The sequence below is a fragment of the Prionailurus bengalensis genome, chromosome D2, assembly GCF_016509475.1.
Source record: "Prionailurus bengalensis isolate Pbe53 chromosome D2, Fcat_Pben_1.1_paternal_pri, whole genome shotgun sequence".
NCBI classification, from domain to species: Eukaryota; Metazoa; Chordata; class Mammalia; order Carnivora; family Felidae; genus Prionailurus; species Prionailurus bengalensis.
Window position 1 is genome coordinate 57813399 of NC_057351.1, and position 27327 is coordinate 57840725.

General features: G+C 45.7%; 1 protein-coding gene across 3 annotated transcripts in view; it reads left to right on the forward strand.

Moving 5' to 3' along the window:
- Window positions 1-26310, forward strand: part of CNNM1 (cyclin and CBS domain divalent metal cation transport mediator 1) — a 60073-nt gene extending 33763 nt beyond the window's left edge. The window contains exons 7-12 of one of the 3 annotated variants that reach the window (XM_043597219.1): window positions 2300-2362; window positions 10446-10609; window positions 20677-20860; window positions 21012-21161; window positions 22788-22889; window positions 23882-26310. In XM_043597219.1, the coding sequence (XP_043453154.1) occupies window positions 2300-2362; window positions 10446-10609; window positions 20677-20860; window positions 21012-21161; window positions 22788-22889; window positions 23882-23961 (743 nt within the window). In that variant the 3' untranslated portion in view covers window positions 23962-26310. The remainder of the gene's footprint in view (window positions 1-2299; window positions 2363-10445; window positions 10610-20676; window positions 20861-21011; window positions 21162-22787; window positions 22890-23881) is intronic. The other 2 variants (XM_043597220.1, XM_043597221.1) reach the window with 2 other exon arrangements.
- The last annotated feature ends 1017 nt before the right edge of the window (window positions 26311-27327 follow it).

Genomic DNA, 27327 nt, shown 5'->3' on the forward strand with positions numbered 1-27327 from the left:
TTATAAAAGATACTTTACAAAGTGCACTATATCAGTATTTATCAGAGGGTTCCAAAGTTTGATATCACAATCCCTGGGATATGAAAGGTAGATACCATTTTAACACAGAGATACTGAAGAATTGCTCCAAATTACCCAGTGAGTTGATGACACCCAGATACATTCCAGTGTCCAGACTAGTTCACATAGCACAATGAAATACACATTTGAGACCCAACATGTTCCAGAATGCAACTTCTGTGTGGAAAGATTGGAACACTTTACAGTGTAATTCACAACCTAGCCCAGCAGGAGGCTGAAATGAAGTTGAAGTACCTGCCCATACCTAAGACATAGCCCACCATGAGCTGAAGATCTGTAAAATGTAAGATTATATACTTATATAAGCCAACAAATCTCAAGTTTGATGAAGGAAGCTCATCATCTTAGAACAAGAACCCTGGATGGGTGAGGCATGGGCTAGAGGACCAGGTAAATCTTGGTTCTTTAAAGATTTCCATCCATCATATTAGGGATTGCTCAAAGTGGAGTAATTCCTAGGATTCTAAATGTTACTTACCTCTGTTGGCCTTGTTCTGGCTCTTTCAGAAGACCAAAGGAGGTGGAAACAAAGAGCTACATGAGACTTCCCAGCTCACCTAATTTGAATGGCTTTTCTTAAAAAATATATGTGTGTGTGTATATATATACACATGTATATATTAGAAGTAGTAGAAAGATGTTATCTGGTTTCCTCCCTCCCTTTCTTCCTGTCTCTAGTTCTTTCTATCAAAATCCTTCCATTTTATAAGTGAGACAGGAGTAAACTTGCAACACTGACCTCTCCTTCAAAACTGGTTAACTAAAAAGTAGCATTAAACTCTTTCCCTCGCCTCACTTCTGAGCATCTTTATAAATCTTCAGAAGGAAAAAGAAATCGAATTAGCAGTATGGGTATGGAAATATTTTCTGTTGTCCACCCCCCCCCCCCAGCCCTCCCCAGTGTGAAATACCTGCCAGGGCCTCCACACCTCACAGTTGTCCCAGATGCGTCCTCAGCCCAGGGATCCAGCCACCTGGCATCTTTCACTGGCCAAGAACGTCAACCTGAAATCAAAGGAGAGCTTAAGGCAGTAAATTCTTATAGGGTCTTGGTCTAGCAAACTACCCCTGTCCTCAAAGCCAGCCTGTAGCTTTGTTAGCCTTTGAAGGAGATAAATGGGATGACAGATTTGCCAGAGCACTCGTCCTGGGACCTATGCCTCAGAATTGAACTTGAGGTTATGAGTAAGTCCCCCTGCTTTTCCTGTGTAGGGCAAAGGGAACACAGCCAGCACTGTCTCCTCTATCTTGGGTCTGATTGCCAAGAACCCAGGAGGACCACAGTGAGCCTAGAACTCTGAAGGAACCAGGCTTGAGCTCAGGGTAGAGGGAACGGCTGCCCACAGGGTGAGGTAGGCAGGGATAGACTGTCTCCCACCTGTTTGGTGGAGTATACATTTAATTTGCAGCCCAGGAAGCTCTAGGATGCTTCTTGAGACTATGGAGTTTCTTATTCCAGTATGTCTCACTACATTAGGAGCCAATATTCTTCGACATCTGGTGTTAGAGTAAATGATTATCAGGTAGGTATAAAGCTCTCCCACTCCCCTGCGTATATGGGTAATTTCAGTAAAATCATCTGGTGCAGCAGATAAGGCTACAGAAGTTGCATGTTTCAGTGTGCTGTTACCTGCAGACTGATTTCATTTAGTCCCCAAGGAAGGTGGCTCTCAGAATAATCGTGTAAGAACACGGAAGACAGATTCCCAGACAGAAACACCCCTCGACCTAGCAATGCACCATTCTTCCCCAGTGCTGTGACCACCGAGGAGCTCCTAGGAGCCTGAGGCAGGAGGATTCCGCTTCCTTAAGGCCGCCCCTTGTAGGAGCGTGCACTTTGCTTTTAGCCTTCCCACAGGTCTGGCAGTTGGGAGAGCCTGGTGCTGATGCGGTGCTGGACTCCCAGTGCATTTGCTGGCTCAGAGAGAATGCTGCATACACACAGTCCCTGCCAGGACACTGCCTGTTCTTGACAGGTCTCATTCCCTCTAAGATTACTGCACATCTTTTGAGAAGACTTTCAACAAACTCTGTTTTATGTTCCTCCTTCTGGAGAGTGACTTTGTGAGAGGATGCAATTTCCCTGTTTTCAGAAGTGGAGAAATGTAATGTTGTGAAGATTCAAGAACAGCATGACTTACACACTTTGCTCTTTGTCTTTCTTTTATGTTTATCTTCCCTTTTGCATCTCACAAATCCTTGGCCCTTGACTCTTTAGTGCCTGTCTCTGTGTCTCGTACCTTCGCCTTCAGCAGAGGGGACTCTCTGGCGGGCTCCCCAGGTAAACATGCATGGGTGTTTCGGGTGTCCGTAGATCCTGTAGGGTTCGCAGGAGGCCTTTGGTCTCTGTCACCATCCTGTGAGAGAACTAGTCTCTCCCAGCAGGCACAGCCATGACTAAGGCATAGCACGCCACACAGGTAACACTCATTTGCACATACAGCCCAGGGATTGCTGGTTCAATCACTTGGGTTCAGCTCCCCGGGATGTCTTTGTGTGTGTACAGGGAGAAATGATGGGCTGAGAGATGGTGTGAGCTTTCTTGTCATTTGTCTGACTGCAAAATGGAAGATGAGGAGTGCAGCAGGAGAGAAACAGAGACAATGGAATACTGTTCTTTATTACTATCTGTTTTTCCTCCACCTTTTGTTCTATGTGGTCTCTGCCTTTAGCTAACCCATCCTCCTCCTCCTCCTCCTCCTCATAATGTTACCCAGTAGTGACCATATTCTCTCTGGCCTTACTCATACAAAGAATATGTGTAAAATTTCAAAACAACTTTTCGTTAGGTTTAACCTCTGTTGTTAATTAAATAAAAGATGCTGGGTTTCTTTTTAACTGGGTCAAGCAGCTCCTCACAGAACTATATAGTAACTCAAGGACTGAGTAGAATGTAATACATCTAAATAAGCAATTAAGTGTTTGTATTGTTTTCATCTCTAGAGGTTGCTCTCTTAGGCTCATGGAGTAAGTAATGACGAAACCAAGAATTTACTTGTTAAAAGTTAGAATGTGAAAACACAGTCCAGTTCCCTGTATCCTCCACATCTGTCTCCCTTATCCCAATGCTACAGTATGATTCTGAGGCCTTACCATAACCTCAGTCATCAAGAATCCAGTTATGTTTTGCTATCTGTACACCCTCAACTTTCAAAAAGGCTATGCCCTGACACCCCAAGCCCCCAAGTTTGCAATTTCAGAAATATTTGTGTTGACTCCTGCTTTCTCCCAAATCACATTTTTCCCATCAAAAATCATCTGGTTCCCATGTTTATCTGTACAAGACAAGTCAGTCACCTTCTCAGATTTCACCAAGGTTTCCTCTCTCACTTAATGGTGATCTTCCACCAAGAAATAAAATTTTTCTCACTTTGTGAGAGCTCATGCCTTCATGATGACCATAGGCCAGCTCAGTCGATGTGGGATGCCAGGCTGGTGCCTTCACCAGCTAACTGGTCTGCTTCAGCCTGCCGGCACAATTAGAAATGACCACATCATGGACCTTCAAGATCCTTCACACTCAGGGAGTTTCAGCAAATGAAGAGTGTGTTAGGAAGTTTCAGCCGAAACGGAAGATGCACATTTTTCAACCAAATAGGATCAAAGCAAGGTTGTAGTCTCCTTTTAAATAACCCTCAGTTAACCAGACAAGCCAGTTCATTTTAACTTTCCGGTTAAAGGAAGGTTCACGTTCCTGCTATGTGACACACACCCTCTCAGGAGCTGTTGCTACTTCTAATGCAACCCTGGTTGGCGCCATCTGCCCCTGAGAGCTCTTTTAACCACCCCCCGCATTTTCCATGACTGGCTGTTCAACCCAAAGGAAACTGGTAGGCCACACAGCATGGCCAGCTTCTTCCAACCTTCGGTTTACCTCTGCAGAGTGGAGCAATGACTGTGCAGGAAGAGGAAAGAAAAGTCATGGGTGCCTTGCTTCTCCTTTGATTCTTTCCTCCTCACCTCCTTTCATCCAGTCCCCTTTTGCCTGGCCCCATACTTGATTTATGATCCAGATACAGTTATTTACATATATTATGTCTTACCCCCATCTTACACAGAGGAGATGAGAAATCGTGGAAGTCAATAGGGCCTTTAAGTTTAAAAAGAACTCTATCATTTTATTTGATCCCCACAACCACCTTAGGAGATGCGAAGGAATTATTGTTGGAAAACAATAGATAAGGAAACAGGCTCCGAAAACTTAAAGCCATCGATCAGTATCACAGGTGTGGTGACGAGGTGGAAGGGTGAGAACTGGAATCCAAATCTCTCTCTATTTTTTAATTTTACATTTATTTTTTTCAAAATTTTCCAATTGTTTTTTATTCTTAACCAAAGTTTCCAATTGGAAAGAATAAGTCACAGGAATCAAAGGCAGAGCATACTCACATGCAGTCAGTGATAGTGTGATAGCGATGTAATGAGACAGATGGTGGCTACCCTTGTGAACACAGCATCAGATATAAACTTGTCATCAGATATAAACTGAATTGTTCACCTGAAACCAGTATAACCGTGTGTCAGCTATACTCAAAAAAAGAAAAAAGTTTCCAGTTTTATTGAGACATAATTGACATACAACATTGTGTAAATTTAAGATGTATGTGATATATACGGGTATGTATTGCAAAATTCTTTCTTATTTTAAATCCCAGTGTAGTTAATGTACAGTGCTATATTAGTTTCAGGTGTACGATACGGTGACATGTGGCATTTAAGAAACAACAAATGAGCAAAGGGAAAAGAGACAAATCAAGAAACAAACTCTTAACTATAGAGAACAGTTCAGCTGATGGTTAACAGAGGGGAAGGGGTGAAGGAAAGAGGGAAATAGGTGATGGGGATCAAGGAATGCACTTGTCTTGATGAGCACCCGGTGATGTATGGAATCCAAGTCTTCTAGGTCCCGCTCTCCTATTGTCTGCACCTGGCTGCCCCTCTGAACATGGGCATTTTGTGCCCCCTAGAGGGCTGTGACTTATTAGCATTTTGAAAGCAGTTGTGCTAATGAATTATGGTGCTCACAGTGGATGGAGGCTACCAGTCCCTGTGCCAAATATTGCCACCGTTGTCCATAGCAGTTTCTTTCTATTTGAACTTTAGGTTTGAAATAAGGAGAGCGGAGTGGTTTTGTGCATTGCTGGCAGTGCGTGATGTAGTTAGCCAGCTTTGCAGGTGCTTTCATTTAAAAAGTAAACTTCTGATCAACCCACTGAGAGTACACGGCTCCATTGCAGCTACCATTCCCTCTCCCCAGAGTCATCCATTTTTTCTTTCCTCAGGGGAGATGATTTTGAGTTCCCCATGACAATCCTTCCAAATCCACAAAAGCACAGAGGCAGGAGAGAGGTCAGAAGCAAGGAGTCTTTTTCAGTGTTCAACTGACCATCTGAAATGCGCTTTGAGATCGATGGGGACAGTTTCCTCCCAGAATATATAGGGAGTCTCTAAAAATAATCCTTTTACTTTGTGAAATGTGGTAAGTGGAAATATTCCTTTGGTTTGGCTTTTGTGTAGTAAACATTTGGGAACCATTAAAGCTCCATGTAATGTGAGCGAGTTCATCTGGGCTCCTAACTCGGGCTGATTTGCAGAGTTCACATTATAGCTCTGACAGAGAGCTTTTGGCATTTGGTTGTCTGATGTTGAATATTACCCCAGAATGATGAATTTTAATATTCCTAGTTTGTACTATTCTAGGTCTATGTAATTAAGCTCCCCATCCAGTTTGGGGAACACAGATGGCCCATGGCACAGTGACCATGACCAAAGAGGGCTGTTCCTCCTTGCCCCTCACTCATGCTCCAAAAGATAGAAGCAGGAAGCCACTGAAGCCTACTTTCCCCTTGGATCCCCAGACTGAAAAGGGAAGTGGGGTATTCTTCTGTATCATGGGTTCTGCTCCAGGTACAGGTGTCATGAGTGAGGCAAGTGTCCCAGAGCTGTGTATAGAGTCATGGGGCCCCATCTATCGGTGCAGAGGAGATTCCATCCAGCCCCAGTTACAGTGTAAAGTCCTCTTCTGCCCCCTCTCCAACTCCACACCCAATTTTACCCCAGGGCCTTCTCCACCCAACCTCAATAACTCTAGCTTACTATCTAGGACAGATATCCCTTGTAGACTTACCATGAAAAGGCTGTAGGAATGAGGTCTATCACACTTCTCCCCAGCACTTAGGAGTCTAGAGCAGAAAACCCTGCTCCCCACCACCCAGTCTCTCCAGGGCCAGCTCGAGGGTGTAATATAATAGCAACCGTGAACAAGGGATATGTTGGCTGTTCCCTCCTGTTGAGGGATTCTGTGGTCAGTTTTATGATCACTGTTTGATCAGTCCCCTCTTAGACCTCTCTGACTGTAGTTAGGATTTTCCTCTTTACTCCCCCAACTGGGCCCCTGCTCTTAGGAAATGCCAAGGGGAATTATACAACTTGAACTAGTTTGCCATGCTGCTGGGGCACTCGTCTGTTACTGATTTCTTCTCTTTTTTTTTATTAAAAGCATTTCCATTCCCCTTGCTCAGAAACCTCTGAGTGTATGTGCACAATTACCAAGATGCCGAGTCATCAGCATCCTACCTATTGAGGAATGTCAGGCTCTGGGACACGAAAACATTGATCTTGCACAACACTCAGATGAGCTGGGACTTTCTTTGTCATGAAATGAGGGCTCTTTTCCTTTTAAAAATTGCTTTTATAGGCCTGACCTTTGTAAGACAGTTGTATCTTTTGGTGTTGGGAATCCTTTGGGATTTTGAATAAACCTTCAATAGCATTGTTCTGACTTTAAAAAACAAAACAAAACATGTTTCTCCTCCTAGCCCAACTGCGATCTTGCTTGCATGTGACGTGTGGTCCCTGTGAGTGACAGCAGAGTGGCAATGAGGACAAGAGCCCTGGGGGGAACGGGGATATAGTGGTGGCCCCTGTGTCCAACAGTGTGAATGTGGTTCAGGCAGAACCTTCTATGGATGGAAGTGGTCTAGTACATAGATGGGCCTGTGTTTCTCTGCCATCCTTCTGGAATGTGCCTGGGATTGTGATATAAGGGATGAGGCTGTGGAACAGCAAATGTGGGGTATGTCAAGAATGTGTCCCACCAGGCAAAGTGGATGGTTATCGGGGAGAGATGGTTATTTCTCAGGGAGGCTGCATCTACAGCCCTGCTCACACTCTGTCCCCTTGTTCCAAATGGACTTGAGGTAAGGTAGGGTAGGGTACTTGACCACCAGGTCAGGGTAGGGTTTTCCACACTCCACCCACACGACAAAGAAGTCCCCCTCCTGCAGGACTGCTGGCCCTGCTTTTCCACAGCAGCTCCCCTGAGGAAGCACCATCGACTTACTTAGCAGCCACCACCCCAGAAAAGCCACAGAGGGTCTGGCCACACCAGAACCCATCAGCTTGTTTTCAAGGGGCCAGAACAAGAAATGAAATGCATATTTATTTTTCTGCCCAATCACCTGGGTGCTTTGCTCTGTTCTTTGTGGCACCACCACTGTCCTTCTCAGTCCTTGGTCACTGTGGAGGGGGGTCTGGCCTGCCATCAGCCAGTGGATAGGTAGGGCCCTAGAGACCTGAGTCCAGGATTCCTGGTTTCACATGCTTTTATTAAACAGACAAAGTCCTCATTTTCCCTGTGGCCTCTTCCTCGAGTTACTGGGCCAAAGCCTGAGGCCTCTTGGTACCCTGGATTCTCACTGCCCACTCTCTGACTCTCTCCAGCTACAGTTTTGGAGTGTCCTTCTATCCACCCCTAGCTTCTTGGAGAAGTCAACTTCCCCAGAATGGCTTTAAGTTGCAAAGGAAAGGCTTTCTAATCCAGGATGATTTGAGAGCTCTGAAATCTTTTTTTAAACAAAATTTAGATTCTAAATAAAACCTCTTCAGTGGACCCTTAGGTGCTGATTCATTTATTCTGTACATTTTTATTGAGCACCTACTCTAGGCCAGGCACAGTGCTAGGTACTGGGTGTACAACAATGACCAGAAAAGACCAGGTCTTTGCCTTCACGGAATTTAGCACTGAACTGAGTAGACGTAACAAGTACAAACACATGATGAATTAAAATGTGTGAAAAGTACTTTGAAGGAATGAACAAGGGACAGTGATAGAAGAAAACGGGAAACCTCAGTTCGGCCAAAGTCTTCAGAGAAGTTGGCTTTCAGCTGAGACCTAATGACTGAGAGCCAAGCAGTGGGGGTGGGGGTGAAAGGGGCAGGGTGGGCAGTAGAAATGCCATCCTCTGAGGTGGTGAGGGAAGGGGAACACTTGCATGGTTGAGAGGAGCAGAGCAAGCAGGGGAGGGGAAGAGAGTTCCCAAGATGAGACCAGACAGGAAATCGGGAGTCAGGTCATGGGGGACATTAGGGATGAAGCAAGGAATTTAGATTTTATTCAGACTAAATAAAAGAAAGCTTATTTAATGTGCTTCTGGCAGCTGAGGTGATCATAAGCTTATAAGCGGGGAGATGGGACTGTGGTCCAGGTAACTGGGACTTGAGTGGGGACAGACATAGATGCCCAAGGGCTTATTATGTCAGAAGTAGAGGTGAGAGGGCCTGGTGTGGGACTGGGGAGCGGCAGGAGTCAAGGGCACCCCCCAGGTTCCTGGTATAAGTGACAGAATATATGTAAAGGGCACTTACTGAGAAGGGGAGGCTGGAAATAAAATCCTCAATTCTATAATCCTATCAAGGCAGCGATTGTTATGGCTCTAATGAGAAAAAATGATTCAGCCTATTGTTATTTTACCCTTTGCACTAGTTTGCCAGACAACAATAACAGCTTGCAGCTAAACAGAAACATCAACCCTCAAGGACTCGGCTCCAAATACATGCTAATCAATTATCTTGATTGATGGCACCATTATCTCAGGAGACAGAATTAAATTCCCGAGGTCCTGCCCTAGAAGAACAAGGAGCAGAATCTCTGAGGAAGCGGACTCTGCATTTGAGCCCCTGAACTAAATCTGTCAGGAGAGGCTGACGGCACACCCTCCCCTTTCTGGGAAGAAATGCAGAGTGGCATTTGTTGGGAAGCAGAGGGGTGGAGGGGGCTTGACAGTCTCTCCTTCAGGTTTATTCTGCGGTTGAGATTCTGCTAGGGTCACCACAAGACCCTCTCTTCCATTGATCTGGGGAAGATAGTTCACACAATCCATTTTGAAACCAAGTGATGTGGTCTTAATTGAACTTTCCCTAGGAATGGTTCTTGAAAGTGGTTAAAAAAACAAAAAAGCAAAACAAAACAAAACAAAACAAAACTGACTCTGAACATTGAGATGCCTTTGGCAGAAGTCCTGGGGGTTATTCCAGTATTCTGTTCCCCCACCCCCACTTAGGCCTAGATGGAATCCTGCCCTAGACACACTTTAGAGGACCCCCGTTTAGTCCTTCTTAGTCCCACCCCTCCGTGTAGGTGAGGAGTTCATAGGGCCAAAGAGATGTGCCCACTGAGAGCCCTTGTTCTTCCTTCAGGACCACATTTCAGATACAGAATCCTGAAATTCCTCACCTAAACCTCCCGGTGGGGGCAAGGTGGGGTGGATAAGGAGGCTGGGAAGCCCCTAGGGTAGGGGCCATTTGTCCCCATACAACCCTGTTTTATGTTTTATATTTTAGCAGAAAACTCTAAGGAGTTGGAGTTGGCCTTCCAGGTTATGTTACGTTACGTTACGTTACGTTACGTTACGTTACGTTACGTTACGTTATATTATGAAGGTATAGTTGTCAAGGACAAGGATAGAACAGATTTTAACAGTTTATTCATGTGATTTGAATAGGTACCCATGTGATTGAATAGGTCTGTGGGTCTCCGTTTGTCCAGTGTCCTGACAGTGTTAGGGCAGACCTGAGTTATCCCTGCCAAAATGGCTCACCATGGCAAGGGTTGGTTCTATGTGCTGTCAAACCCAAGGCCTTCGCCTTTGTAAAATAAGGTTCGTGAACAGACTTTATATCCTGATAGAGGATCTCATGCTTTGGAGTAGCTAACCACGCTCACAGCTCGGTCCTCATCTCCAGCACTTAACCCAAAGACCAGAACTGAGAAAGGCTGTGTACCCCTCTGCCCCAGCCCCTCCCTGGTGGACGTTGTGGGGAGCAGGAGGAGCCTGCGCAGAGTGGAGCCGTGAGTTCCTGTAACAAACTGAGCATCTGGGCTCTAACGGGAAGGGTGAGGGCCTGGTTCTACCACCGCCTAGAAGTCCTGTGGGCCCTTAGTAAACAACACCTCTCTCTCTCTCTCTTTCTCTCTCTCTCTCTCTCCCCCTCCCTCTCCCCATCGCTCTTTCTGTTCTCCTGTCTTTTCTCCCCACCCGCCTCTCCTTGCCTTTTCTCCCTCACCTCTCCCTCACTGTCTGCAGTAAACCGGTCCCCTTCTCGCTGCAGCGGGTTGAACCGCTCTGAGTCTCCAAACCGAGAGCGCAGTGACTTTGGGGGGAGCAACACCCAGCTGTGCAGCAGCAGCAACAACCTCTACACTCCCGACTACTCAGTGCACATTCTCAGCGATGTGCAATTTGTGAAGGTAACTGTCCCGGGAGGGCCATCCCCGGCTTGCCAGCCGGCTGGGGAAGCAGGACAGGATGTGCAATCCAATGCGCCAAGATAACGCTGGGTGCTAATTGTTCCCTGGCTTTACAAGGGCCCTGTTTTCGGTTAGCTTGATTACTAATTTGTCACTCTTTTAAGATCTCCTGATCCCCATTTTTTGTGTGGGGAAACTGAGGCATAAACCAGTGCGGAATTAGGTTGCCTGAGACAAGTTGCCAGTGAACTGTTTCTTTTGAACCCCCTGCCATTGCCACCAGGTTGATTTGTTTTTCCGAGATAAATTTGCAGGTGATTAATAAACCAAGTATATGGAAGAAACCATGCTGTGATTTTCCATAAGATAGTATATTTTTATGTCTTTCTGTTTCAAGTCTAAAATGCAATTTGGCAGGTATGTTAAGCAAAAACCCTTTGTGTAACCATTACACCCTTAGCAATCACTGAGCTCAGTGGAGCTCGGAACATCCATCACTTTGCACATGCAGGAGAGAGAGGCCACAGTGCTCATTGCCTTGTAGTTAAAGGGTAGGGGGGCCATTGCTTCATACCTCACATTAAGATTGGTATTGCACAGAAACCTTCTAAAATGTCCTCCTTCTCGTGCTTTGATAGGTTTTATTTGCTAGCATTCTGCAAACTGTTACATGCCTGGAGTGAGCCCCATTTATCCAAGTCCAACAAAACACCCAATGAGTTGAGTTGGTATATCTTGTCCAGTCGCAACCTGGATTATGAGAGATATATTTATCACAAAGGAGGGAGGAGGTTCTCTCCTTCTGTCCAGAACACAAGCTCTGATAATTTGAGAGCAGTGTGCACTGCCTGGCTTTCTGTGTTCCAGAACTCTGCAGATACCCTGAGGTGAAGATAGAAACATAAAGATAGAAAGTTACCAAAGGGAGGGGCTGAGCCTGGAAGGTGGGGTGGGATAATAACTGTTTGTGGGGTGCTCTGTGCATGCGCTTTGGGACTCCTTTGTCTGAATGATCCAGGTGGTCTGATCACCACCCTGTCAGGTAGGTACTACTGTCATAACCATTTTAGACATGAAGACATTGGAGCTTGAGGAGTTTAAGTTCATATGGCTGGTGAGTGGCAGAGCCAAGCTTTGGAATTCAGTCTCTCTGTCTCCAGAGTCCAAATCCTCAAAACCCCAGTCTTTAGGAAGAGTTGTGGGAAATCAGAGTTGAAGGAACCCCAGGAAGAAATAACTTGTGGCAACTAACCCAGCAATACTCATGGGTGTGTGTGACTGGGGACACTTAACAAATCTAATGTGACACTAAAGTTAAACCTCAGAAAACTAAAGTCCATGATTCTCCTCCCTGCCTCCTTGTCCTGAAGCCCTCTCATTGCAGGCCTTCCTCAGAAGTGGAGATAGGAAAAAAATGAGAACAGAGAAACTCTACTGGGCTAGCTCTTCCTGGTTGGTAGTACTGGTCACACGGTTTGTGGAAAAAAGAACTTGAAAGTCACAATATGAGTAAGCGGTTCAACAAATGTTGACTGAATACCTACTCTGTGCTTGATATTGACAAGATACTATGGTGAACAAGACCATAAGCTCCTGCCTTCCTAGAGTTTCTGTGCTAGGAGGGGGACAGAGAGAATAAACAAGTAACCGCATCATGAAGAACCTAATTTCAGGTAGTGATAAAGGCTAGGAAGGTAACAAACAAGGTAGTGGGATAAACAGTGATTGGGCAGAGCTGGCAAGGGGTTTCCTTTAGGAATGGTTATCAGAGCAGACTGACAAAACGACATTTTTTCTGGGACCTGAAAGGGGAGGGGAGGAGAATGTTCAAGAGAGAAACCACAGAGGCAGGAAAGAGCTCGGTGGTTCGTGGATCTGAGTGCTGGTACGCAGCGTGCAAAGACAGAGGCCAGCGTGAAATGACAGTGGACGGTCAGCAGCAATGTTGTCTGGCATCCTTAAGCCAGAGGAAGGCACTTAATTCTACTATAAGTGCACTGGCAATTTTCAATTAAGTTTGTTTCTTAGGTCTTCGCATTTGTCTTAGTTCAGGCTGCCATAACAAATAGTCATAGACTGGGTGGCTTAAACAACAAACACTTCTTTCCCACAGTCCTGGAGGCTGGAAGTCCAAGTTCAAGGAACCAGCAGATCCAGTGTCTGGTGAGAGCCCACATTCTGGTTTGCAGATAACCATCTTCTCCTTGTATCCTTACATGGGGGAAGAGACAGAGACAGGAAGCAAGCTGTCTTCCTATTAGGACACTAATTCCGTTCGCAAGCACTCCACCCTCAGGACCTAACTTCTTCCAAAGGCGCCCCCTCCACATGTCATCTCGCTGGGGGTTAAGATTTCAGCATAGGAATTTGGGGCGGGGAGCGACATAGACTTTCAGTCCCTAATGTTATTTACATCCTAAGTTTAGGAAATCAATATGAAGATTTTGCTTGCTGGTTTGGGGAGGAGAATGAATGAGAATTTGAGGCATCCTATTTAATGATCAACTGGTGAGCCCAGAGTTTTCTGGAACATGTCTAGGTGTGCCTGGATTGGGGAGCACTTTCAGGGGATGTATTGGACAGCTCCACAAAGAGGAATGTGTTAAGATGAATACCTGGCATGGAGTTTGTAAGGATTTTCTTGAAACTTACAGATGAGCTCATGGATATCCATGCCTAGAACATAAAGAAAGGGGACATTCTACAGCTAATGAGGAACATAAAAGGGAAGTGTCTTTCCTGATGTTGAGAACCCCAAACCCGAGGTCAGTTCTCAGGTGCAGGTGTCATCCTTTTGGTCAGGCCAGAGGACTTTGCTGTGACCCAGGGCGGCTAAGTGGCACAGAACATGGTCCCTTTTCCCACCTCGACATGTTGACATTGAGAAGACTAAATGTCAAAAGTAGACGTTGAGGGGAGGTTAGAAACCAATTAAAGTATTATTCAGAAACCTCCTTCAAATCCTTGCCCCAGTCTCTTAAAAACTTCAATTGTAACAATTCTGTAGAAGGGAACTTTGGGAGTTCAAGCTCTTGTTTGGAACGTGCACTTGTTTGTTTATATATATATATATATATATATATATATATATATATATAAGTTGATGCCTTAGACTAAAGTTGAAAATTCCCTTCTGCTGATGTAATAGACTTGTTAGGGCTGCCCTTTTATTCCCCTCACCCACCTGCCCCCCTACCTTTTTAACAGAGGGGGAGCTTTTGAGGAAGCTAAAGACTGTTGAAGAGAGGTGTCCTCACGGCCCAGGCTCCTGTGATTGGCTGCATGGAGAGCTTGCAAGGGGTTTTCATGTCCAACAAAAGTTCCAGAACGTTATTAAGTCCGGAAGTAATTTGACTTTAAGATAAGCTTCAAAATTAGAAAGTTGTATCTAACGATTATCTGGGAGAGATATTAAAGCCACGATTAGTCATAGTTAGTAAATTATGAATGAAGGTACCAAAGAATCCTTATAAATTTTTTAACAATGCTTTTGGTAAATATCATCATTAAACTAAGACTATTTGGCCGATGTCTTATAGTCTAGATTGTGTAACCGTGACCAAAATGCCCCATCACCATCTGGTGGCAGAATCCCTAAATTGCAAGATGGTGTTGTGAGAGTTGAACTTCATTAAATGATAGGAGTTATCACACTGGTTGAAGGTTAACTTCTGGACACGTTGGCTGCCAACTCAAAATGTCCAAAAGTGTACAGTTACTTCGGTTAGTTTCAAGGTAAACAGGTCTCCATTCCTTTGTAATTTAGAGGATGCTTGAGTTCCTAACTGGCTGCTGTGTAAGAGAAGACAATTTGAACTCAAGCTGCACTAAGAAATGCCTGTTTCTACAGTAATAAAGAGAGAATAAAAACATGTTGGCTTTTGAGCAGTGGTTTGACTTCCTCAATGAGCCAATCAGTAGGTTGAGCATTAACGAGGGATCTAGACACCAGTGGCAGTGGTTTGACTTCCTCAATGAGCCAATCAGTAGGTTGAGCATTAACGAGGGATCTAGACACCAGTGGCAGTGGTTTGACTTCCTCAATGAGCCAATCAGTAGGTTGAGCATTAACGAGGGATCTAGACACCAGTGGCTATACTAAGAAATGTAAAACATATCCTCTGCCTAATGAGTTTAAAATCTAGTAAGAGAGAAGAAATGTAGGTTAAGCAATAGTGACCAAAGCAGGGTAGTATCTAATTGATTAAGAGTTTGTGTGACACTTATTTTAAGCACTGTGTTGCTGCGAATGGACCAGACCTTTAAGAATTAGGAAAGAACAGGAGGAGGGATACCAATAAACAGGCATATGGAAGATGAGTAAGCACAGTGCATTCAAGGGAGTGTGAAGAGAGAAGCTGGGCTGGCCCAGTGGTTCTGCGTGTGCGAGCAGTGGGAGCACCATTGGGCACAAGGCCGGATTATCAGAACTGGGCAGAGAGATTCAGGTTGATCTGCTAGACCTCTGCTGCCCAACATAGTAGCCAGTAGCCACATGGGGCTGCCAAACACACTGTGGTCCATCCAAATCAATGTGCCGTGCATGCAAAGTACACGTTGGATTCCAAGGACTTAGTACAAACACAGAATGCAAAATTCCTCATTAATACTTTTATATTGATTCTGTGTTGAAGTGAAATTGTTTTGGATATGTTGGCTTAAACGAAACACTATTAAAATTAATTCCCTCTATTTGTTTTTACTTATTTTTAATGTGACAAGAGAGTTTTCAATTACTTATGCAACTCATTATATTTCTATTGGACAGTACTGTTTTAGATAGTAAGAAATTCTCACATGGTTGAACAAGAGAAGCAAGGTGATGAAAAGTGATGCTTGAATCAAAAATGTGAAAAAAATAGTAACAATAAAAGAACTGAATTAAAAAAAAATAGTAATGCTTGAATCTAGAAAATGCAGCTGGTGAGAGGTTGTTTCCTGAACACATTTTCTAGAGTGGTGCCTTATCAACAATTTCTTTCAAGGCGACAGATTGACATGTCAGTAGTTTATGATTATGGGTTTTTTTAATATATATATTTAAAAAGAGGAAGCATTGTGAAAACAAGGCTGTGAGACTTAGGGAGAAGGTAACTAGTGGGTAGTACCTTTCCTTCTATACAACCATCCACCAACAGTATAGGCCCGCCCCCAACCTCTGCCCCTACCCCTGTACTGGGCAACCACCCTTCTCCCCCTACGCAGAACCATGCTTCTTCCCTCTAATGTTAGGTCCTGGCCGTAGCTGTCTGAATCTTCCCTCTGACATCATTGACAAGTGGTTATTTAACATCTGTGTGAATGCCTCCACGACACGGAACTCAGTACCTTATAAGGAAGGAGTACATTTACTCAGGATTGTTACCAGATGTAATGCTTTATTCCCAGCTCGTTCTTTTGCTCCAGAACAATGCTTAAAGAGGGTTAGAGTTCCCGGATCCTTGCTCCCAGGTTCCTGAAGGGACATATCACTTTTTCTTAAGAACAAAGAGAGAATGGTACAGCTCACTGTGCATGTGGCCTGGACAGAACCTGTCCAGAAATAAACTAAATACAGCACTTTGCAACACTCCTGAGAGGCTTCTAGCTTGGGCAGAACAGCTAATGTCCCAACTGAGCCCATAAATCCATCTCACAGTCAAACAAGAACACACCCCCTTCCTTCTCCCTTCCTCCCGTCTTCCCTTCACTCATCATCTCTGCCTCTCCATCTTCCTTTTGTCATTGTCCCTACTTGGAATCTCCTTCCTTCCCCTACTTTGTCTTTCACTTTATTTTCTTAGTTATGGATTTACTTCCCTAAGACCTCATCCTGCCTTGACAATACCTCCACTCACTCCTACTCCGGGGGCAGAGGGACCATTGCTCCTGCCCCTTCCCCACCTCATCATGTGCCATGCACAGCTTAGATGAAATGAGATGATGATAGATTTGATGCCTTTCTTTGAAATGTATGCCCATTATAAAGTTAACTTGTGAGAGATCAATGTGGACGTGTTTTAAACAGTCATTTCTAACAGTTGGATGGCAGGTTCAGTGGCGTTATCTCATTATCACTGGGCCTCTGTTACAGGCCAGCTTCAAAGTGGCAACACTGGGACTAAACTAGAAGCCAAATCTAAACTAGTTAACCCAAAAAGAGTAATATCAAGTACTCTGGTGAGCTTATCAAGAGTCGTTTAGGAAATGTTTCTGTCCTTTAAGCCAGAAGAACCTGTAAGACTCTAAAGAAAGCTCCACCTTTGGGAAGCCCATGGACACATTAGAGAATTGGGTTTGATGGTGACACTGGTTCCAGTTGTGTGCCAGCTGGCTTTCGGTCATCAGATGCCTATAGACCCCAAGCTACAAAGCAGTTATTGGGACACCTCCTCTAAAGGATTGTAAAAGACAGCCTAGTGCAGCCAGGCACACCCACTCACAGTGCAGAGCCCAGGCTGAGATCGTTGTCCCTGAAGAGCAAGACTAAAGGCCTTTAAACTACAATATCCAGGTTACAGGGGCACCATTGTTAGGCTCTGGAGTTTCTCCCTCTGAAAACTTGGAGCTTCATAGTCTCACTTCCCCTGCCACCTCCCTGGCTCCCATGAGTGAATAGCACTTTCCCAGCCAAAACCCATACAGTGGAGACAGTGCCCTGGCTAGGACTCTGAAAGCTTGCTAACTGTCAAACTTGAGGCAATCCCTCAACATTTCTGGACCTCATTTTCTTATTTGTAAAATGGGGATCAAAAGAGCCCTCATGCCTACCCAACACAGTCACTATGAAGAGCAAAGGGGTAACACATACCCAAGTGCTCTGTAAGCCATAATATACCCTATGGATGGAAGGTTCCACCCTCCTATCCCAACCTCTACCTGCAAGAGCAAGCTCTTATGGGTTAGTAACACTAGCACTAGACCTCCCACCCACATCCTAAAACCTAATATCCGTTCCATCTCTTTTATGAAATTGATAGCACTTCCAGTAATATATATGATTCCAAAAATGATATATAATATTTTAAATAAGAAATTAAAAAGAAATTGCAAACCAATTTGGTGAAAAAGCAATAAGGCATGAGTTTGTTACTGTAAGTAAATAATAAATTTATCTGTGAGCTTCCTGGTCCTAAAAGCAAAGAGGGCAAACGTAGTGGACATTTGTGTTCTCATCAAGTATATCATTTTTCTAGAGAAAGGAACTTTTTCCTGGCAGTAATTTCTTGAAGTATTTATCAAATGGATTACTATAGGACTATGGAAGACATCAGAAAAAAATAGTACATATTGGCCTCATCTGCAAGTTTTGCCAGTTTATGTTCTTCATATGGAGCTTTTTTTTTAGTTCAGCCCTGTATGCAAGCTGGGGGTCCACTATGAAAATCAAACATCAGTGAAGGCAACTATTAAGGGGAGTGTAGATAATAATTGGTTACAGGGGCATTTCCAAGAGTCCAGAGCATTGGACTCACCCGTGGTGTGCATTGGGATCACCTGGGGAGCTTTAAATAATCCAGATGTCTGTGCCCCACTCTCAGAGATTTGGATATAATTGCTTAAGGGTGTTGCCTGGGTATCAGGATATCTTAAAGCTTCCCAAGTGATTCAAATGTGCTGCCAAGGTTGAGAACCACTGTCCCAGGAGGCATGAATAATTAGCGTGTCACTTTGATCCTTTCTCTGAAACACTGCAAGTCCCTGAACCATCAGTATGGGCAGCATCACAGTCAATTGATGGTGAAATCTCTAATACACGCCTGATGTTCTGTGATTGACTCAAGGTAAGGTTTTAGTCTGAGGGTAGGCTCCAGAGTTGATACCTCTTGGGGAAATTTTGGAACCTGATTTCTCACTTCCCAACAAAGGGGGCTGTAAAAGTCTACAGTAACATTGAATCTATTGAAGACTTTAGGCAAATGCTAAGTTGAGACCCCCATCGTTGCATGCCATAAAGCAGAGAACATGCCATTTGGGCCTGAAAAATATCAAAGCCAGTTAACACTTTGCCACTTTATCCATTTGAATCCTTTAAAGGATTCAAAACCTGAGTAGGAGGACTGTGTTTGATTTTAACTAGGTCTTAAGTCAGTGGTGCTCAGAGTGCAGTCTCCAAACCAGCTGCATCAGCATCACCCGAGGACTCGTTAGACCTGCAAACTCTCAGGCCCTACTCCAGACCTAGCAAATTAGAAACTCTGAGAATGGGGCCCAGCGATCTTGTTTTTAACGAGGCCTCTGGGTAATTCTGATGCTGAAATTTGAGAATAACGGTTTTAAACTATCAAGAGAACTATCTTTGTCCCCTCTAATGGGCAGTAGTATAGCTAGAAGCTTGGGATCTCTGCATGTGGGTCTCCCATACAAAATGCAAAAAGACATACATTCTTAATTGGTGTTTTGTGATTAGATTAGCTGTGCTTGGAATTTGCTCGATCCTCATGCAAGACATCCTGAAGTTTGTCAGAGAAGAAAAGATTGATAATGTCCAACAAAGTAATGAGTTCCCAACTTGAGGGGAAATAGAAGATTTCTCTTTATGATGAGAAAACATTGCCTGAATGGTTGTCGAGGCTAGATATTTTGGTGAAGACTATAACCTAACATTCAGGATGAGTGCTAAATTTTTTAACATTTTGGGGTAATTGGAGGACCATAGGATCTAGAAAATGTAGAAAGAACATCAGAGGATAGTAAAGCAGAATAAAATACTCAATAAAAATGACCAGAGCAACAGCCTGTACAGAAAGGAAAGGAGAAACATAGGTGTATGAGGAAAGCAGAAGTGGGATGAGCCAGAAGTGATGGAGAGTCACCCCCCTGAGAATGTGAGTACTGAGCTGTCTAGGATTGACTCCAGGACTTCAGTTTGAGCATCACCCACAGCCCCCGGGGAGGCCAGGCATCCAAGCCACCGGGGAAGGGAGGGTCTAGAGGGCAGGTGCTGGAGAGTGGGCAGTTGACAAGGGGCCACTGTTAAAAGAGCCCTTGCCAGATACCAAACCAGCTTCAAGCTGCCTCCATTCCAACGTGGAAATCTTAACCATTCCCTCTCCTATTACCAGCCACACAGCCTTACTGTTCCAACATGTAATACCAATCCTGCCCCAAAAGGAAAGGGAAGGAACATGAACAGTGTGTGGTTTTGCCTGTTCTCTAGCTAAATGCAGTGAAGAAGGGAGGAAAACATTTGAGGTGACCATAGTGCTTGAGAAGACATGGTGTGGCACTAAGTGCCATTGTCACTTTTCACCCCGTGCCATTCATGGATTCATGGTAGCACATTTCTATCCTGGGTGGCACAAAAACTAGCCAGTTTTTACTGGACACAAGGATGCGAGGCATGAGTCTGCAACATACACCCAGAGAACAGAGATGACAGATAAACCTTTCTGTATTCCAGAAAACACATTTGATCCATGTTGTTTCCTTCCTGGAATTATGGGAATTCCCTTCTGGTCTGGCTAAGCCTGATTCTCCAGATGCTTTTACTTGTGGGTGAGGCTTGACACATCAGGAAAGTCGCTAGGAAGACTCCCATGATCTGATGAAGGAGCTCGGAGACCTCTGCTGTGGACTTTTCCCACATAGGAGCATGATCCCACATCCGGTGGCGGGCCAAGTCCAAATGAGAAATGACTGTGCACTCTCAGGCCTCAGCATCCAGCTTCCTGACAGCGGGACGTGGAGCAGCAAAGCTTCCCTCACTACACTCCCTGTGGACCCTTAGGAAGAGGTCCCTTGGCAATAGTGGAAGCACGTATTTAAAACTTCTCTGTGGGCAAGTACTCTGCTACCTGAAGGTGTCCTCCAACCTCCTCTGAGGCTCAGGAGAAGGCTTGGCTCCTCCAGGGGCACCGTAGAAGTCCAGAGCCAATAAAAATGACAGTGGGGACTCATTGTCCCTCAACTGCTAGGCTGGTACAGCTTGGGAAAGGACCCGGTTCATGGATCCTCACCCACAGAGGTCAGGGGTTCCAACGCACCCTAGTAGGGCTGCTTCTGAGCTCGGAGAGGCTGACCACATCCAAGGAGGGCTCTGTCCAGCCCCTCTTGAGCTTCCTCCCCTCTCTGCCTCTTCTTTCTAGATCACTCGGCAGCAGTACCAGAATGCACTCACTGCCTGCCACATGGACAGCTCACCCCAGTCCCCCGACATGGAGGCCTTTGCTGACGGAGACTCCACCAAAGCCCCTACGACCCGGGGTACGCCCCAGACCCCCAAGGATGACCCTGCCATCACCCTCCTGAGCAACAGAAACAGCCTGCCGTGTAAGTCCGTTGGGTGGATGGGCTGGGCTGCTACGGGGTGAGGGCAGCCCCACCTTCCTCCTTCAACCCTGCCCAGAGCTGCCATCCTGTAGCAGTTGGAGCCACAGGTCTTCTCCAGAGCAGATGGGCACACACTTGCTATCCTCCCCAGGCAGCCGCTCAGATGGGCTGAGAAGCCCCGGCGAGGTCGTGTACCTGAGGATGGAGGAGATGGCCTTCACCCAGGAAGAAATGACGGACCTCGAGGAACAGAGCACACAGCAGCTCTCACTGTCTTCTGCAGCAATTCCTACGACAGCAGGTCGGGCAGGGAAATTGGGGTCGTCACCGTCGGGCACTGGGATGGCCCGGGGGAAAATCAAGGAGGGACCCCAGCCCCCATGTAATATTACCACCTCCTCACAGTGAGCGAGGGAAGGGAAACACACTTTTCTAAGCGCCAACCCCTCACCAGGCCTGTCGATCCATTCTCCCAGGAAGACCATGTGTAGGGTGGTGTTAGGAGCTAGGTTTCCATCTGGATTCAGATCTTGGCTCCTTCATTTAGGAGCGATGCGATTTTCAGCAAGTTACTTTAACCTAAGATGCAGTTTCCTTATCTTAACAGATAAGTTTCTTCCTTATGTTAATAGATGTAAACCATGGTGGCTAGGTCATGAAGTAGCTTGGGGCATAAATGAAATAGCTTATACAGAGGGTGTATCGCAGTGCGTGGTACCATGCTCTGTATTAGGTAGTTCTTAAAGACCTGCCTTACAGATGAGGAACCTGAAGTCAGCCAGCACTCTTACTGGCAGCACTCTTCCCCTCTTTTGGGCCAGAGGAGGTAATCTGTAGAACTTGTCCTGAGTTCTGAGAGCATATCATCTCTGAGTCTCTCAACGCTTCTGTCTTGGCAGTGGTGTTGCTCTGAGCTCCCAATGTCCCACCTGTCCTGAGATCCTCCTGTCCTTGCCCCACTGAGATCTACTTCCCCAGGCCTTCAGCAGTGCCTGTGCCCCCACACCTGACCTCCCAGACCTGCCCCAGTCCATAGTCTGAGACCCCTTGAGTCCAGAGCAATGACCCAACAAGTGCTCATCAATTTTTGCAGTCAGTACAACAACATATTTGAACTTGTGGCTAACTCAGAATATCTGGGACATACATAAGCACCATGCAAGGGCCGGAATTTAGAACTGGTGTTCTTTTTCTCCCTCACACACTGAATTCAGTAGCTAAATCATGTAGCAAGAAATTGTATCAAAGGAGTAAGAATGGAGAAAATAGTCTTTGGAGTTCATCTAGTCCCTCCTCCTTGTATGACACAGGGACCTTGCATGCGGACCCTGAGGCCCCGAGAAAAGACTTGTCTTGTCTATATACTGCACTAAAAGCAGGATCAGCCTCATGGCTTTGCCTGCAATGCTATTTCCACCACCCCACTCTGCCTCCCAGGTCAGGTTCTTACCTCACTGGCATTAAGGGCCTGGGCCTCTTCCTGGCTTTGAGATTCTGTGCCTCTCTAAATCCCCACTGGGTTCGGTGGGAAAGATACAGACATGTGCTTAATTGATACTGAGTCCTGTGATTTCCCAGGGTCTGAGTAAGTATCTCCACCTCAGGGTCCTCAAATGTGCTTTTTGTCTGGCAAAGATACTGAACAGAGAACATTTTGTCCTCTTCATCTCTCTCCTGCCGAATAACATTTATATTGTTAGATTCTCGCTCCTGGTCTCTTTGTTCCTTTTGTGGCACTAAACTGCCCTTTGCTAACTAATGAGAGCCAACAGCTTCCTGGACATCCCCTCCTGTTATAGCCACCGCTGCCTTGGCTCTGGTTTTGAACTTTCACCTACTGAGGAACATCACTCAGAATCACCCTTCCTACATCCCTGGGTGTGTAGGTTGGGAAGACTTGAGTCCTTTCTTCTTTCCTTTCTCTCAGCATCAGATAGTGAATGTTGCAATATCAACCTGGACACAGAGACCAGCCCCTGCAGTAGCGACTTTGAGGAAACCGTGGGCAAGAAGCTGCTGAGAACCTTGAGTGAGTAGCTCTTCACCTAGATGAAAGCCTCCCACCAGCTAGTTAGTAGAAAAATTATGTTAGGATATTACCCCTGGAGGAAGAACCATTGACTCCTTGTGGGAACCTAATGAGGTATAATCATGGAAATCTGTAACAGGGCTTGGGCCAGTACTGTGCCCTTGATAATGGGGGGGGGGGGGGGGAGGGGGATGCATCCCATTCAGTTGGCTGTCATCTAGGACAGAAATCTGCAAGCCATGGCCATGGCCAAATCCTGGCCTCCCTCTCCTGCCCGTTCTTGTAAATAAAGACTTACTGGATCGTAGACCCATTTGTTATCTGTGGCCACAATAGCAGAGTTGAGCAGTTGCAACAGGGACCAAATGGCCTGCAAAACCTGTAAGATTTACTGTCTGGTCCTTTAAAGAAAGAATTTGTGTCCCAGAGACTCAGTAGAAAGGAAAGCAGTATCTTTCATGGAAGGAAGTCAATAGCAGAAAAATACTCCTCCCTAAAAACAACAGAGCTGGGAACACAGTGCCCTTCCATCCTTGAGGACAATTGTATGATTACCCCACCTGCCCCAATGCAGAAAGAAGGTTGTTTCCAAGCTACAGAACGTAGGTGTGTGGGAATGGCCCCCAGCTACACCCACCAAAACCCTGGCTCATGGAACACCAAAGGCTGGGAGACCAGCCTTCTCACAGGAGGTGTCTGCCAGGCAGTTGGGCCTGGTTCTGAGGAGATGGAAAGACCTGGTTCTGAGGCATTACCTGCACTTTACTCAATCCTCTCAGGAAATCTCCATTCCACTGGCACTAGCCTGGCTTTTTGGAGATGTCATCCCAGGTAAATGTAAATATGCTGATATCAACACCAGGATGCAATGCAGATTACTTTCTGTAAAACTGTCAAGGGCTTTGCCACCATTTCCGCATCTGTTTTGGAGAGAGTCCATATCAAGGAATGTCCTCCCAGCCAGAGATTGATCCTTACAAATTGTTTTTCAGGTGGTCGAAAAAGGAAGAGGTCACCTGACGGAGAGAGAGCCTCTGAGGAGAACTCCAATTTAATGCCTCTGATCACATGACAGGGCAGACAGTGTTTGCTGGGTGTATGAGATTCAAGAGCTTTGAGGGAGAACCCACCCTCCCATCTTCTGTGTCTCCCGAGGCCTCCCACAGGTGACAGAGCATTCTGCTTTCCTTACCACCTCTTCACCCCTAGCAGTCAGTTTGGCAGATTTCCCCTTGTTGCCTCCAGTTTGACTCAGAGCCTTGCTGTGCCCATCATGGATGGAGGGGCCTCCGGTGGAACATGCTAGAAATGATCTTCTCCACGGCACAGTCTGGGACTGGAGAAGAAATGACCCCAAGCTGACAATGCCACTCTGGGACCCGACTCCCTTTTTGTTCTTTGGGATCCCCCCCATGCCATATTTCATGCTTAGCTTAGCTCAGAAGGCGCCACCGACAGACAGGAGTATAGGCGGCTGGAGCAGCAGGTATGAAGGTCAGTTCAGGAGATACACCAAGAGTTTCTCCAGGACTTTAGAGCTGTGGGACTCGGCAATGGTGGCATGTGATGTTACAGAACAGAAAACTGTCGGTGACCAGTTTCCTGTTAGATAAGGATTCTAGCAGCCTGGGAAGTGTGTCTCAGCTGGAATGGAAAGACAATGAGATGGAACATCAAGTCACCGTCTTGCCCAGGGACACATCTTTTTGGCTCCCTATCAGCAGTCATCAATCCATCAATAAATCTGCTCTGGAAGAGAAGGAGCAGAGAGCAGAGACCCAGTTGGGAGCCAGAGATGGAATTTCAGGTTTTAAGTTCAAATCAAAGCAAACAAACAAAAACTTATGTAGAAAAATTCTAAGCTGTTAAAGCAAGTATAGCCATGACAAACCAAAGAGTGCCCAGGTCAGCCAAGAAGGATGCAAGCTCTCATGGGACTTCAATGTGCATTAAACAGGAACATTGAAGAATCGCTGTCCTTTTTCATCTGTTCCCCCCACTCCACCCCTTACTCCTCCCCAGCAGGTCAGCTAAGTGTACTTCACTCCAAGAATTTACTAGATCTCTTTTCACCCGGATGATGGGGCATAGTCAATTCCAAGTATGGCCACTAGGTGGCGAAATAACTCCATATACCTAATTCAAGAATAAAATCACTAATCACACAGACCACTAACCACACAGCCAACCAACCTTTGGGAAAATGTAGAAATAAGTGAAGGTTGTCTTTGGGACACCTGTCTCCCTTTCTGTCTCCCATTCCCTGAGTTCCCTCAATCAGGGATCCAGTGATCCCGTGGTGCCTGCTCAATCTCCAAACCTTCCCCTGGGGTATACTATCCAGGCTTACCCCCTCTTTCCCCCCAAACTGTCACTCCCACACCCCCATACCCATTCAATCAGTAATCACACGGAGAGGGAAGGAGACTGATAATTCATTCCTCTGGGTTATTTGCATCTCAAAAGAAAATGCTTACCCATAGGAATCTTTAACTCAGGGGTTCTTAATTTAGGGGTCAGTCACCCCAGGGGTTCCATTATTGGACTTCAGAGGGTCTATGAAGCCCGTGAGACTGCCAGAATTTAGTGTATGTGTTCTTATGTGTGTTTTCCAGAGGGCTAACGCTTTCATGAGATTCTCAAATGTCTCAGACCCACAAAGAGTTAAAAACCACTATTTGAACTCAGTGGAACTTTCAGCCCAAAGTTTCTGCAATGCAGAGTGAAGTGAACAGTGGGCAGTTCGAGACAGATACAAGTGGTCTTCTCTAGTGTCTAGCAAATCAATGGGGAAAGCTAGGACCTGCCAAGAAGTGGAAGTCTTCAGAGATCCTTGGCACAACCTAGGGTATCATACCACACCCCCACACGTTTGTCCCTGCTTCCCCACCAAACCAGAGCAGATGTTGCAGACAAGAGGGCCACAGCATTTGGAAGTAAAGATTTTCCCACTGGAGATGCTCTTTCCAGCAGTGTATGCCTGACTTCTCACCCCTTGCTCAGTTCTGCCTGAGGCTCAGCAGTGCATGACTCCTAGATGATTCCACAGCTGCCACCTACTCCCAACACCTACTCTTGCCTAATAGGAACTGGCAAAGTGTCAGCCCTCAGTGCTGGGCACCTCAAACCCAAACCGGTGAACACTGAGTTTCAACAAGAACTGTCATTGTGCAATTTTCCTGCCCAGCTGGCCACTGGCCCAAGGGGGCCTGCCTGGCTAGTCTTCCTGTCATTATTGCTTAGGCCATGGGGCTCAGGCCACTGCTGTTGCATACACCCATCCCTTTGCAAATTCCCAAAGGAGCCTGTCACCACTCCCCTCCCTATTCCCCACTCTATTCCCCAAGATTTCCTTCAGGTTAAAAAAATTAAAAAAAAAAAAAAAAAGGATTTTAAAATAAAGCATTCATGAAGGCTTAATTGTAAATAATTTTTAAATAAAATGAAAATGCTTTTCCTGGAATGTTTTTCTTGCCCCTGAAATAGCTCAGTTCTCAAGCGGTTTCACATTTGAGATGCTGGTTGGGTCAGAGCACACATGGAATGGTCTCACCTGAGGCCCACCTGCCTCAAGAGGCAAGGCTCTCAAGGCCAGGTGCAAAGCTGTACTTAAGGTTACAGGAAAGCACTGGTGCTCTACTTTGGAGGCCAGATGGGTAAGATTTTGCTGGAACAAATGCCAGCAATGGAAAGTAAAACCCAAATGAGAAGCCCAAGTGTGAATGAGGACAGGAAGTACCAAGCCGATAATATGAAGTGGCTGGCATTTGTTGAACCCACGTGATGGGTGAGGCACTGGGCTGGGCATCTTCCAACTCCAAGGTCTTGGGGGCCAGACCCGGGAAAGCCCCTGAAACAATGTGTTGGTCCACACTGGCTCCCTTCTGCAGACCCTCTGGAGAGGAACCAAAGTGGTACAAATCCAGTGTTTTCCAACCAAAGGCTGAGAAAAGGAACAGGAGAGAGCTAGGCATATTGATTTTTCAACCAACTAACGTAAGGACGGAGCAGCCAGACAGGTAAGAGGGTGTGTTTGGGCATTTAACATCTTTGTGGAAGGAAGGTTGGGATTTGAGACTTAGGTCAGTTAGTGGCCTATGGACAATTTAAGACTCTCCAGTCTGTTAACCCTACTAGCAATAATAAATGAAAACACCAGCTGTTTTGGTGAAGTCTTTATGTGCCAGGTATTGTGCTAGGTATACATTTACTCATTTCTGTCTCAAAACCCCCCTGTGAAGGTTTTAGTCTGTGAAACAGGCTCTGAGCCATCAAGTGGCTTGCTCAAGGTTACGCAGCCAGGAAGTGGCAGGCCCTGGAGGTAAGTGTCCTCCTCCTGAGCAAAGGAAACGGAAAAAAAAAAAAAAACAGTCCTACCTCTGAACTTCGCAGGGCACACCTGCAGAAGAGGCCCTGAGAAGCCCTACCGCAAAACCTA